The 13,572-nt window shown below is 38.6% G+C and overlaps 1 protein-coding gene across 4 annotated transcripts in view; it reads right to left on the reverse strand.

Annotated features, from left to right (window-relative positions):
• Positions 1 to 2,839: 2,839 nt before the first annotated feature.
• Positions 2,840 to 13,572, reverse strand: part of LOC108699256 (coiled-coil domain-containing protein 9B) — a 41,435-nt gene continuing 30,702 nt past the window's right edge. For all 4 annotated transcript variants that reach the window (XM_018231230.2, XM_018231231.2, XM_041573378.1 and 1 more), the window contains exons 11-14: positions 8,338 to 8,443; positions 5,368 to 5,425; positions 3,911 to 4,390; positions 2,840 to 3,265 (exon numbers count right to left, since the gene is read on the reverse strand). In XM_018231230.2, the coding sequence (XP_018086719.1) occupies positions 3,251 to 3,265; positions 3,911 to 4,390; positions 5,368 to 5,425; positions 8,338 to 8,443 (659 nt within the window). In that variant the 3' untranslated portion in view covers positions 2,840 to 3,250. The remainder of the gene's footprint in view (positions 3,266 to 3,910; positions 4,391 to 5,367; positions 5,426 to 8,337; positions 8,444 to 13,572) is intronic.

Below are 13,572 nucleotides of genomic sequence, written 5' to 3' on the forward strand. Positions count from 1 at the left end.
TGCTAGCAAAGGCATGTCATTTCCGTGAGACACAAGAGCTTGCTGCTGTCTCCTTCAATGTATCAAGGGACTCATCGCCCTGCCAGAACCACAGCACAAGGTCACAGAAGTACGCCCTTTTCCCCCCCAGAGAAATGACATAAGCGGAGCTAGAAACGGACCTGCTTTAATTCAGCAGATAAAATAACAGCAAGCAATGAATTTGCTAAGGGGACACAATTATATCTGTTTCTCACATTGATTAATGGTGAAGTGTAGAGTACCCATTAGGCAAGAGCTATTAAATGTTATATATTTAAACTACCAGCAAGACTGCCTCATTCTGAAGTCATATGGGAGCTTTAAAATGAATCATCACAAACGATTACTTTTCCCTTTACAAAAATTCTGTTAATTATGAAAAAGCAGGTTAAATCTGGTGAAGTTACGGAGTAGTTTTTGCAACATGATCGATGGGCTCTCAATCGCACAATGTACACACCGTGCCTACATAAAACACAATGGAGTCATGTAACCATAAGCAATTGGCTGTTCATACATCCCACTGAGTAACGGATTCTATTCAATGACTGCCATCTGGTGGCCTGGCTAAAGAAAACAAAAATCAGAATGGATCACCTTAGAATACCCCTGCCTACACCATACTAGTTTAATTTTAGACAATTTCTATCTGCCTTCTTTATTTTTTTAATCATATATTTTGAATTGTTGTGTGGCTGTTAAGGTGAGAATTTAAACTTTCTACTAGAACATAAGCCTTACACCCAATGTTTGTGGCAGTCAAACTAGTTAAGATAAGAACGCTACTATTACAGCAAGGAGTCTTTTGGAGGTAAAACATGGGGGTATTCTTGATTGAGAATGATTTTTGTGGATAACTAGCTGTGGCAGCGTCATTCAGTGGCTATAAAGCAAATAAAGCCCTTTTTTATGCAAGACAGTACTTTAAAACAAAAGATGAAAACATAATTTTGCCACTTTGCCTCACCTGGAGTATGAAGTGCAGTTTTGGGCTCCAGTCCTTAAGAGGAATATAAATGAGCTGGAGAGTGTGCAGAGACTAAGTGCAACTAAACTGGTTAAAGGGATGAAGGAATTAAACTGAGGGTAGACTGTGTCATGGTTGGGGTTATTTTTGCTGGGGAAAAGTTGCTTACGATTACTCTTTACAAACTCAACAGGAACATAATAGATTGTGGGGGATCAATTTTCCCATAGAAATGTTCAACGCACCACTGGCCACCCATTTAGACTAAGAACTTTCTTTTGAAGCAGTGTAGGTGGTTCTTTACAGTAAGGACAGTGAGGATGTGGAATATCCTGCCAGATCATGTTGTGATGGCTGATTTTATCAATGCCTTTAAGAGTGGCTTGGATGATTTATAGGACAAACATAATATCCAAGGTTATTGTGATCTTATAGGATGTGAACCCCCCCCCCCCCCATCAATCCTGAATAATAATGAATAATATCTGGTGCTGGTTTTAGCTTCAAAAATTACCCTTTATTGGAGACTCTATAGATCTTCTATGGTCCATGGTCTTGTTTCAAATGCGGTGTGAGCATGTCCCAACGGTCCCTGCCAGAAGCACAGTAGGAGGAGGACAGCCAATCACAGCCCTCACAAAAGCAAAATACAGGCTTCAGTTCCCTATCTAATCAGCCTAGCTGCTTGTTGGTTCATATTTTACAGTGCAGTGTATTGAATGCAGCTAGATGTGGAACAGATGGACAGGACTAGTAGAGTTTTTGCACAACTTTTCAATAAATCAACCTGAAGCACATTTTTTTTTGGCACTTTCCAAAAGAGTATAATGTACTGGCATTATGTAACCAAGTATTGTGGGATATTCACCTTTACTGTGGCCTTGTGTTTGTGCTGTCCTACTGAAAGATAAAATAAGACTGAAATAAGTTCTTTGGCAGTAAATGAATCTGTATTCACCGCCTACTCTGCGTTCTATTTCAACAAGATGTCTAGTCATTCCATGGCATGATACTACCATAAAGACGTGCCCTTTTACTTTTGAGCAGCCACTTACTAACACAAAAAAGAAAAATATAGATGAGACCTAAGAAGACACTATAATCCCACCAAAGATTATGCTAAAGATGATAAGCACAAAACAAAAACTGTGGTACCATGTTAATGTAATGCACTTGTGGTTCAGGGGTCTCCAGAAAAGAACGATAAATTGTCCCTGTAAAGATTCGTACCTTTTTGGAGTCAAAAGCCTTTGGCCATCCTCCGGCTGGTAACATCAGGCTCAGCATCACTAGTCTCAGACAAGAAAAGTAATTAGCTACTACAGCCCAATCACACTGAACATGTGCAGCTCAAACACAGAAAAGCATGGTTCTACTGGGAAAGTTAGAGGCATGGATATTACTTTTCAGAAGGCTGCTGCATTTGTAAACATGGCTGAATCAGCCATCTTTACATGAATACCTAAACCCGGAGCTGGGTCAATAAGTATTGTGCCAAAGGCACTACTTTGACTAGTACTCCCTCTACCCACCCCCCCCCCAAAAAAATGCTCACGTACCTGCTACCTATATCACTGCCATTGGAACTGTTCACAATATTGCTCAACAGGCAAATGCTTCTGCTGCCAACCCCTAGTTCTGGCCCTACGTAGAACAATTTCTCCTCCGAAGAGTATCTCTAAGTGACCCTCTAGCTGGACCCCTTAATTATGGACTTACGGCATCAAGTGAGAAGCTTTAGATTAGATTGGTTTTTCAGAACACTGTAGGTACTATGAATTCTGCAAACCTAAAATAAGGAAAACAATCAGCAAATTCACATAACAGCCTCAAGAACAATCTGCAGAGTAATCAGTTCAAAGGTTTAATGCAGGAAAGGTGCAACCACATGAGAAAACGTGTACAGTATTTTGTCTAGCTACGAAACTGTAGCTAGAAAGGGTAAAGTACCCAAATAACAGCAAGTGTGTGAAACATAACAGAGATCAAAACATGTATGTGAGCGCATAGAGGTTTTCTTACTTTAGTGTCTTATTAGGAAAAATATTTTTCAATAAAGAATCTGCAAAATGTAGTAACATGCTATTCGTTTGATAAGGAAGAGGTGAAAACCAAACAGCAAAATGTAAATAGTGCAAAAAAAAAAACATGTATGGTTCTCAGCATGCCCATAATGAGAAACAAAAAAAAACCCCAAACAGTATCCATTTTTTTGGATGATTCTCTTTAGTCTTCTAGGCTTCAGCAAGGCATTTTCACATGCTAACAGCAGTGCACCTGTAACAGAAATAGAAACGGTCTACTAATAAAGTAGGTGTCAAGGGTTTCCTTTCTCACACGCCCATGTATATATCAATATATATTCAATATATTACATGGGTCACATTTACATAGTTTGGCAACAGAAAAGTTAGCCAAACTGCGATATATAGTCCACTAGGGGACAAGTAGCAAGAGAGATTACAATGACATTAGGTTCAACAAGTTTTCAGAGAAGTGATCATAGACTCTTCTTGTGAGGCAGTTCATCTGCAGCCAGTGGTCAATGAACCTACTGTGATACTATTACGGGAGTTTACCCTCTCTTCTCCCTCGGAAATATTTATGTATAAAAACTGTAAAGCATATGCTCTGTACATAAAATCCAAGAATGACTGAAGTCAATTAGAGGGTTATGGGTGCTCTTGGGGTTATGTTCTCTATTGAGGGGATTTGGTTTTCTACTAATGCCACAAAAGGGTTAAAATCAGGCAAAACAAGGGGCTCTGTAGATGTTTAATCTGTAGAGTTAATCCAACAATGCTGCATTAGGAGATTGCCTCTTTGATGTATGAAAAAATGTAATGTACTCATCCTCCTTTGAATCCATTTTAGATCATTTTTGATTTAGAAGCATATACTGTACTGACAGTTTGAACTCACCTGTGTTTTAGTATAGCATTCCTTGCCTCTTCCCTGGCTTCTCACATTTTCCAAGCCTGCCAGCTCTGAGTCACTGTTCAGCACTGACAGGTAGTCACCCACTCCTCTACTCTCTAATGATAAATCTGCATCAGTATCTTTCTTGACCACTCTTTTATGTGAGGGAAAGTGAAACTGGGTTTCTGATAATATTCCTTCGCCAAAACCTTTAGACGACATCTCAGGTAATATTTCTGAGCATGTAACTAGATAAGCATTGGGCACGCCAAAGCCCCTGTGTAAAGATGGATTTGTTACATTCTCTTTGCATTCCGATTGCCTCTTTTGTCTGCCGTGCTCGTGTCTCCCAGGAGCATTATTATTAGCATCATTATTATTATTATTATTATATTCCTTGAAAGACTGTTCAGAGCCCTTGAGTACTTCAGTGTTTTTAAGTTGTGACATAAAGCCAGAATAATCTCTGCATTCTGAAATTCCCTGCAGAAAATAAAATGTAAAGACATGGGGAAATCACATAAAAATAATATTTTAACAGCCTTGGAAGCTTTAACATACAAAAAAACAATTATACGATACTGGGTGCTTAATGAACTGATTCTGCCTAAAGTCCTTAGCCCAATCATTCGCCTGATGGGCCTGGTTGACTCCCAGGTGCCCAGAAATAATACTAGACCTCTCATTAATTACTTCTTGTCTATACTAAACTAAAGTTGCTCTTTACTGGATGGATCCAACGAACACATTAGCTTTTAGAGCTTTAAAGACTTATCTGGCCTAAAATAAAATAGATTTAAGATGGCATTACTCCAACTTCCTCGGCGGTTTTTCTCTCTCTTGTTATTTATTGTTCTTTTGTTATTGGTATTACAAAAAATAATATAAAAAACTATAGAGTGTTTAAAAATGTTTTTCAGAAAAAAACAAAACCAATTTGAATTAAAATTCAAGAAATGTAAAGTTTAAATCATGAATTCCTAGCCATATTGTATTATGCTCCTGTAAACAACTCATTAACTGGCTGTTTAAGAACAAAAGCAGGGGGCAGTGGCATATAACCAAGAACAGGAGGTCCACACAAAACCTCTGAGAGTTATCAGTTTAAAACAACTGTATGCCACATTGAGTCCTTCTATATGGTCTATATTTTTAGGAACCACAACAGCTACTTGTTCTGCTATCCTTGGAGCTAGGCCTTTGTAAGGGAATCCATATTAAATGCAAACGGATCCGTAAGCCTCCAGTTATGCCCCTGGCAATATCAGCAGAAACAATTACTCACTCATTTATAGATCATTTGAATTTTTGTCATAATTTGCATTCCATCTATTTATAGTTTCTGGGAGGATAAGTACAGTAATTGCCTATAAAAATTCTTGCACACCAGCCTTTTAAGTGACTAGAGTGCAAGGCATATTTGATCCTGCTGTCCCTGAGCATATCAAACATACACTAACCAACACGGAAATTCCTTCAGACACATAGGCAGAATCCAACCACTCTTCTGTGTCCCACCTGAAACAAACACCAAAAGAAGTCATGACTATATGTGGGGGGGAAAAAAAAAATCAAATTAATCACAAGACCTCATTGTCCTGCATTTCACTAGAGATGACAGCACATGTGCACTATGAACTGTCACGAGCGGGTGCAGTGCATTTGTAAAAAATTAAGGATGGAAAGCCAGGCATTCAGGGCTAATGTCATGGTTATTTGGTTAACATTGTCACAAAAGTGTCAACAGAAATGAGCAAAAATGTTAGCCATTTAAAGAAGAAGGAAAGCTACCGAAGCAGTTTATTGCCAAAATAGATTAGTGCAAGCTAAAACGCTATATTTATTCTGCAGAATGTTTTAACATAATTGAGTAAACTGCTCTAGAAGCTCTGTTTGTTTAGGATAGCAGCTGCCATATTAGCTTGGTACAGATACAGAAGCCAATGTATACACAATAGAAGGAATGAAATGCTGTGTTCTTTTGACAGAGGACTCAGTGCAGCATTACAGGTTTACTGGTGTATTTATATAGACATTTCCGATAAAGCTTACTTGATTTTAGCTTCTCCTTCTCCTTTAACCACTAGTTTAAGAAGGATGGGCATGTTTCATGCAAACTTATAGCAGCCAGGTCCCATAAGGCAAATTAAAAGAATGAAACACTGATGACTGGAGTCAGTCTCGTAATGAAAACAGTATTACAGCAGTCCAATTAGTGCCAATTTGCTTATTATCCCTGCTAAACTGTCAGAGTGATTTATATCTGAACGTAACTGCCATGTCTATGACTAATTTGGCTGCCTCAATCATTTTTCATATGCAAGGAGGCAGCTTGAAAATTACCAAGCAAATATAAAAATAAAGTAAACTAATGAAAGATAACTGTTCATGCCATTGTTGATATAGGCTACTCTATTACAATTCCTTAGAGAAATCTACCATTAAGGTTTTAATGAACTTTAACATGTACATAGACATGTACATACGTGGCCGTAGACTAAAAGATCAGCTCGTTTGGCGACATCGCCAAACGAGCTGATATTTCCCCGATATGCCACTAACGGCATGGCTATATCGGGCCGAACGATCAGATTACGATGAGAGCGCAATGGGCTCCGGCGGGATCGGTCGGGACAAAATCAAACCTGTCCAATCGACCAAACAACCGATCTCCGCCGGACGAAAAAAGTCGGGACTCTCCACGCATCGTACGAATCCTCCTTTGCATCTATGGCCACCTTTAGAGCAGGATCCAATAAGCCTGTTTTAATCTCCAATATTTAACTGATTGCAGGACCCCGTTTGTTGCAAATTCATTGTAAATTCTACAAAAATAATGATGATGACGGTCATGATACAGGCCTGTAATAGTTAATAAAACAGGCCAAGGTATCCTGAGAAATATTTCTGCCAGCATCTAAATCAGACACATAACAGGCCTCTTTTCACTATGGTCAGAGGGGTCAGAGCTGTAATGCCCTTCTCTAAGTGAAGTGAAGGTCACATATAATGTATACTCAAATATATTTATCCTTACAGAACCCATACCTGTTGTACCAACAGTATACAAAACAGTTGATGGGTTCAAGGCAATTTCAGCTTTCAAACGAGTCCAAACATGACTAGGCTTGGTACTCTGTGTATTAGATGTGAATATCTGGGCAGGGGCAGGTCACACAGTATTGATGTTTAGTATCTATGGAATCTCTGAGAGAATTAATAACCAATGAATATAATATCTCTCTGCTATGTTCCAATAAGGAGTTATGGTCATTATATTCTTGGTCCAGTTCCTACTCACAGGAGCTCACAAAAACTTAATCTGTGTCCTGCTAGGCCACGCCCCTTACATTCCAGAGGGAGGGGGGAGTGTGCCCTGAAATCACTAATAAATAGTCAGCTCTTCTGACTAAACTTTGGATTTACTTTGGAGGACCAATTGCGATTGGAAGTTATCCCGTTTGTCTCCCCTTGCCTCCAGGACCAAGAATTCTATATCTTTGAAGTATAGGTTTTCCATGTTTTCCCTTTTACAACTGTTTGTAATTGCATTATTGAATGTATGTCTCTTTCTGTATATTGCACTGTTATACCTTTTCTAATATTAAAGAGAATTTAATAAGATTGTCTTTGGTGCTCTAAACGAACCTAGCCTGAAAGAGTGTAACTGTGAGCCTTAACCCTCTGCATGCTGAAGTACTTGTTGAATCAGTAGGAACTAACGGACTATATTGAGAGAGTGTTTAATACATTGGTGTATTGTGAATTATTACCTGTTAGAGAGATCGGGGAAATAGTCACATTAGGTTTCTATCGCCTGTGAATGATAGATGATGGCAGCGAATGAGTTTTGTGGGTGTTGGTTGGTGTTTGGGGTGCTTTTGTGTTAGTCTAACCTGTGTGCAAGGTGGGTGAGAGACGGAGTGAGTGACCCCTGATGCAGTGCCTCTATTCCTTGATTAGATATTTTTGTACGCTCAACACATCCGATAGGAAGGCAGCCATAAGGGGTGTGGCCCCCAAAAAACGCTCTGTCCCTTTGGCCCATTATTTGGAAAACGTAGGGATCAGCTTGTGTATAACCAATTTCTCCACTGCTTATTTTTGTAGCAAGCTCAAGTCTGCTGGGATATAATAAATCTATAGCCAAAAATGTTCAGAAATCAAAGGTCAAAAGAGCTTCATATAAAAACACTACAGAAGCAACAAAGCTCTTGCATACAGTGCATAAATGTCTGTATGTAATAGGTGTATACAAAGAAATACACATTCATTCACACATTCCCCTAATGTAATGCTTTCATAACACTGACCCCAGAGCAAAATCAGTTTAAGCCCCATCAATGCCTTGATCACTCACCTGTATCCAGACACACAAAGTATAACCAAGGACACAGTTCAGTTCATTAAATGAAGTAGTCAGCATTTACCTTTGGGCTCTGCCAGTAAGTCTGTCTTTTCCTTTTGCATTGCTGCTTATGGCTGGTAATGGTTTTGACACATTCTCAATTACGGCCTGTGCTTGTTTCCCAGTACCTTAAAAAAAATAAAAATAAATAAACTCAATTTTTCTAGGCTGGAAAGAAAAACTGGTTATAGCAAGCAATTCACTGTGTAATTATAGCTTTTTATTTGTAAACTTGTTACAAGGCTCTGAATCACGAGAAGGCCGTCTTCCGTCCCATTTTAAGCAAATAATTCTAATTTTTAAAAAAGATTTCCTTTCTCTCTATAAAAATGACAACTGAGCTGCATAAAACCTTATTGATGGCAAAACAATCCTATTGGGTTTATTTAATGTTTAAATGATTTTTTAGCAGACTTAAGGTATGAAGACCCCAATTACAAAAGACCCCCTATCTGTAAAACCTCAGGATCTGAGCATTGTGGATAAGAGATCCTATTTATGTATTATTAGACAGATGAATTGGCACCACAGCCATCCTTAAAAAGATGTGTGATTCACGGTCTAACAGAACAGCCTTCTTTATTACATGATCCACACCAAATCTTGCCCTTGTGCCAGACTATGTGTATAAAGAGCGACAACTCCTATAAGAGAGCTGGGCAACCTGTAGCACTATAGATGGTAAAGGGTGACAGTTCCCACTTTCCGACAGAAAGGCACCGTTTTGCTTAAAGTTGTTGCATTAACTTGCCAGCTATTTTCAAAGTGATTCTATGCATTCTCGCACCATTAAAGGGGAACCATCTCAAAAATAAAAATTTACTATAAGCTTCAGCATACTGAAATATGAAGTATTCTAAATACAATAAATTAAAAATTCGGCATCATATCTGAAATCAAGTTCATCTTCACTATCCCGCTCTCATATTTATTTAGTTAGTTAGTAGTTACATAGTTAAATTGGGTTGAAAAAAGACAAAGTCCATCAAGTTCAACCCCTCCAAATAAAAACCCAGCATCCATACACACACACCCCTCCCTACTTTTAATTAAAATTCTATATACCCATATCTATACTAACTATAGAGCTTAGTATCACAATAGCCTTTGATATTATGTCTGTCCAATAAATCATCCAAGCCATTCTTAAAGGCATTAACTGAATCAGCATCACAACATCACCCGGCAGTGCATTCCACAACCTCACTGTCCTGACTGTGAAGAACCACCTACGTTGCTTCAAATGAAAGTTCTTTTCTTCTAGTCTAAAGGGGTGGCCTCTGGTACGGTGATCCACTTTATGGGTAAAAAGGTCCCCTGCTATTTGTCTATAATGTCCTCTAATGTACTCTAATGTACTTGTAAAGTGTAATCATGTCCCCTCGCAAGCGCCTTTTTTCCAGAGAAAACAACCCCAACCTTGACAGTCTACCAACATAATTTAAGTCTTCCGTCCCTCTAACCAATTTAGTTGCACGTCTCTGCACTCTCTCCAGCTCATTTATATCCCTCTTAAGGACTGGAGTCCAAAACTGCACTGCATACTCCAGATGAGGCCTTACCAGGGACCTATAAAGAGGCATAATTATGTTTTCATCCCTTGAGTTAATGCCCTTTTTTATGCAAGACAGAACTTTATTTGCTTTAGTAGCCACAGAATGACACTGCCCAGAATTAGACAACTTGTTATCTACAAAGACCCCATGATCCTTCTCATTTAAGGAAACTCCCAACACATTTCCATTTAGTGTATAACTTGCATTTATATTATTTTTGTCAAAGTGCATAACCTTGCATTTATCAACATTGAACCTCATTTTCCAGTTTGCTGCCCAGTTTTCCAGTTTAGACAGATCACTTTGCAAAGTGGCAGCATCCTGCATGGAACCTATAGTTCTGCACAATTTAGCATCATCTGCAAAAATAGAAACAGTACTTTCAATGCCCACCTCCAGGTCATTAATAAACAAGTTGAAAAGCAAGGGACCTAGTACAGAGCCCTGCGGTACTCCACTAACAACACTGGTCCAATTAGAAAATGTTCCATTTACCACCACTCTTTGTAGTCTATCTTTTAGCCAGTTCTCTATCCAGGTACAAATACTATGTTCCAGGCCAACATTCCTTAATTTAACCAGTAACCTTTTGTGTGGCACTGTATCAAATGCTTTAGCAAAGTCTAAGTAAATCACATCCACTGCCATCCCAGAATCGAGGTCTCTACTTACATTCTCGTAAAAAGAAATTAAGTTAGTCTGGCAAGATCTATTACGCATAAAACCATGCTGGCACAAACTCATAGTATTATGATTTGCTATGAAGTCCAGTATCTTATCCTTTATTAACCCTTCGAAAAGCTTTCCTACCACTGACGTCAGACTAACTGGCCTATAGTTTTGAGGCTGAGAACGGGATCCTTTTTTGAATAGAGGCACCACATTAGCAATTCGCCAGTCTCTCGGCACTATGCCAGATCTCAATGAATCCTGAAAAATTAAGTAAAGAGGTTTGGCAATCACAGAGCTGAGCTCGCTAATTACCCTGGGATGAATACCATCTGGCCCTGGACCTTTGTTAATCTTAACATGTTCAAGTTTCTTTTGAATTTCTTCATGTGTGAACCATGCATCATTAGTTGTATTACTAGAATTGGGACTGTTAAGAAGGAAACCTTCACTTACTGGTTCCTCATTTGTGTAGACAGATGAAAAATACGAGTTCAGAATCTGCGCTTTTATTTTGTTTTCATCAACCAGCTGACCCCCCTCTGATAGTAAGGGTCCCACCCCTTCCTGCTTCATTTTTTTACTATTAACATATTTAAAAAATAATTTTGGATTTTTTTTACTGCTTGCTGCAATATCCTTTTCTATAGCAATTTTAGCTTGCCTTATAGCTTCTTTGCATGATTTATTGGCCTCCATGAACCTTATAAATGTTTCGGCTGTACCAGCTAACTTGAAAGCCTTAAAAGCACGTCTTTTCTTACCCACCTCAACACCAACGCTTCTATTGAACCAAAAAGGTTTTGCTTTGCAACGACGTTCCTTGCTTACAAGTGGAATATACTGACAAGTATATTTATTAAGCAGCATTTTAAAGACTACCCATTTTTGTTCTGTGTTTAACCCTGTGAAAAGCATTTCCCACTTAATATGTTGCAGAGATGCCCTTATACTGTCAAAGTTTGCACGTCTGAAATTTAGTGTTTTAGTTACTCCCTTATAGAATTGCTTCTGAAACAGAATCTCAAAGGAGACCATGTTATGATCACTATTCCCTAAATGCTCACCCACACAAATGTTAGAGATGAGTTCAGTATTGTTAGTTATTACAAGGTCCAAAAGAGAGTTATTCCTAGTAGGTTCTTGAACGAGCTGGAATAAAAAGTTGTCATTCAGCATATTTACAAACCTACTAGCTTTTTCTGTCTAAGCAACCCCATTACCCCATTTCTCTTCATTAAGTCTTCTTGCAGGAGTTGGGTGTCAGATATTCATTGACAGTTAGATCCAATATATCTTATGAGCTCACTCCATTAAAATCACCAAAATACCTGTCTCTCTACATGATGGATTTGTGCAAAAGGCAGTTGTTTTGTTAGATTGTACTGGAATCCGTTATTTGAGTGAGCTCCAATACATCTGCTAGGAAATGAAGCTCCCCTATAAGATATATTGGATCATTCATCTGACACCCAACTGCTGCAGAATGATGAGAAACAGATGCTGAGAGAAGAATAGTGAAGATAAACTTGATTTAAAAAACGATGCAGAATATTTAATTGATTGTATTTAGATATGTTTTTTCTTTCAGTATTATAAAGCTTCTATTATATTTTCATTTTCATGATTGTTCCCCTTTAAAAGACCTAGCGTTGGTAGAATATAACTGGGATGCCTGTACGGATATGCCAGTAAAGATCAAGAAAGAGTACATGCAGACAACCTCTGATAGACCTCTGTCTATTGTAAAGGCAGCTAGCAACAGAGAGTCATATTTTCATGTCTTACAAGGGAACACAAAGTGTCACTGGGGAAATGCCTGCAAAACCAACAATTATCATAACGGCTACATATGGGGGCCCACCAAATCATAATACGTATACCTCATGGCATTTAACATCTGTGTTCACACAGATAGGTCCCGTCCTTTTGACAGCTTTATTTGATAGAAAAACAAAAAAAAAGATAATTTCATTGTACAATTGCCTATAAAGTGCTCCTGCTCTGCTGGTTGCCCTGTCTGTTCAAATTACTCATTATTCATCACTAAAGAAAAATGAGGAAACAAACAGAAATCTCACTGTTGGACTTATAGGAGAACTAAACTCTAAAAATGAATACGACTAAAAATGCCATATTTCATATAGTGACCTTATTGCACCAGCCGAAAGTTTCAGCTTGTCAATAGCAGCAATGATCCAGGACTTCAAACTTGTCACAGGGGGTCACCATCTTGGAAAGTGTCTGTGACACTCACATGCTCAGTGGGCTCTGAGCAGCTGTTGAGAAGCTATGTTTAGGGGTTGTCACAAATTATCCAGCAGAAAATAGTTAGTCTGTAATATAAGCTGATGCTACAGGGCTGATTATTAAATTCTGATGATATTTGCACTGGGTTCTGTGCTGCCATGTAGTAATTATCTGTATTAATTACTAATCAGCCTTATAATGTGACATTTATATTCTATGTGTACTGTATATTGTGAGTGGGTCTCTAAGCTCAGTAAGTGACAGCAGCACAGAGCATGTGCAGTGAATCAGCAGAAAAGAAGATGGGGAGCTACTGGGGCATCTTTGAAGACATAAATATTTACTGCTAAAGGGCTGTGGTTGCCTTGGGCTGGTACAGAAGCACAAAACATTTCTAGCCACTTCTTTAGTCAGGCTTTAGTTCTAGGCTTTAGGGATACTGTAGTGGGAAAAAGTTTTTTTGAAACCACGTCAGTTAATAGTGCTGCTTCAGCAGACTTCTGCACTGAAATTCATTTTTCAAAAGAGCAAACAATTTTTTTTATATTTAATTTGCCATAGGGCTAGATATATTTTCAGTTTCCCAGGTGCACGTGAGTCATCTGACTTGTGCTCTGATAAACTTTAGTCACTCTTGACGGCTGTACTGCAAGTTGGAGTGATATCACCTCTAACCATCCCACCTCCCCCAGCAGCCCATCAGTAGAACAATTGGAAGGTAACCAGACAGCAGCTTCCTGGTAGATATAAGAACATCACTCAATAGTAAAAATCCATGTCCC

The sequence above is a fragment of the Xenopus laevis genome, chromosome 8L, assembly GCF_017654675.1.
Source record: "Xenopus laevis strain J_2021 chromosome 8L, Xenopus_laevis_v10.1, whole genome shotgun sequence".
Classification (NCBI taxonomy): domain Eukaryota; kingdom Metazoa; phylum Chordata; class Amphibia; order Anura; family Pipidae; genus Xenopus; species Xenopus laevis.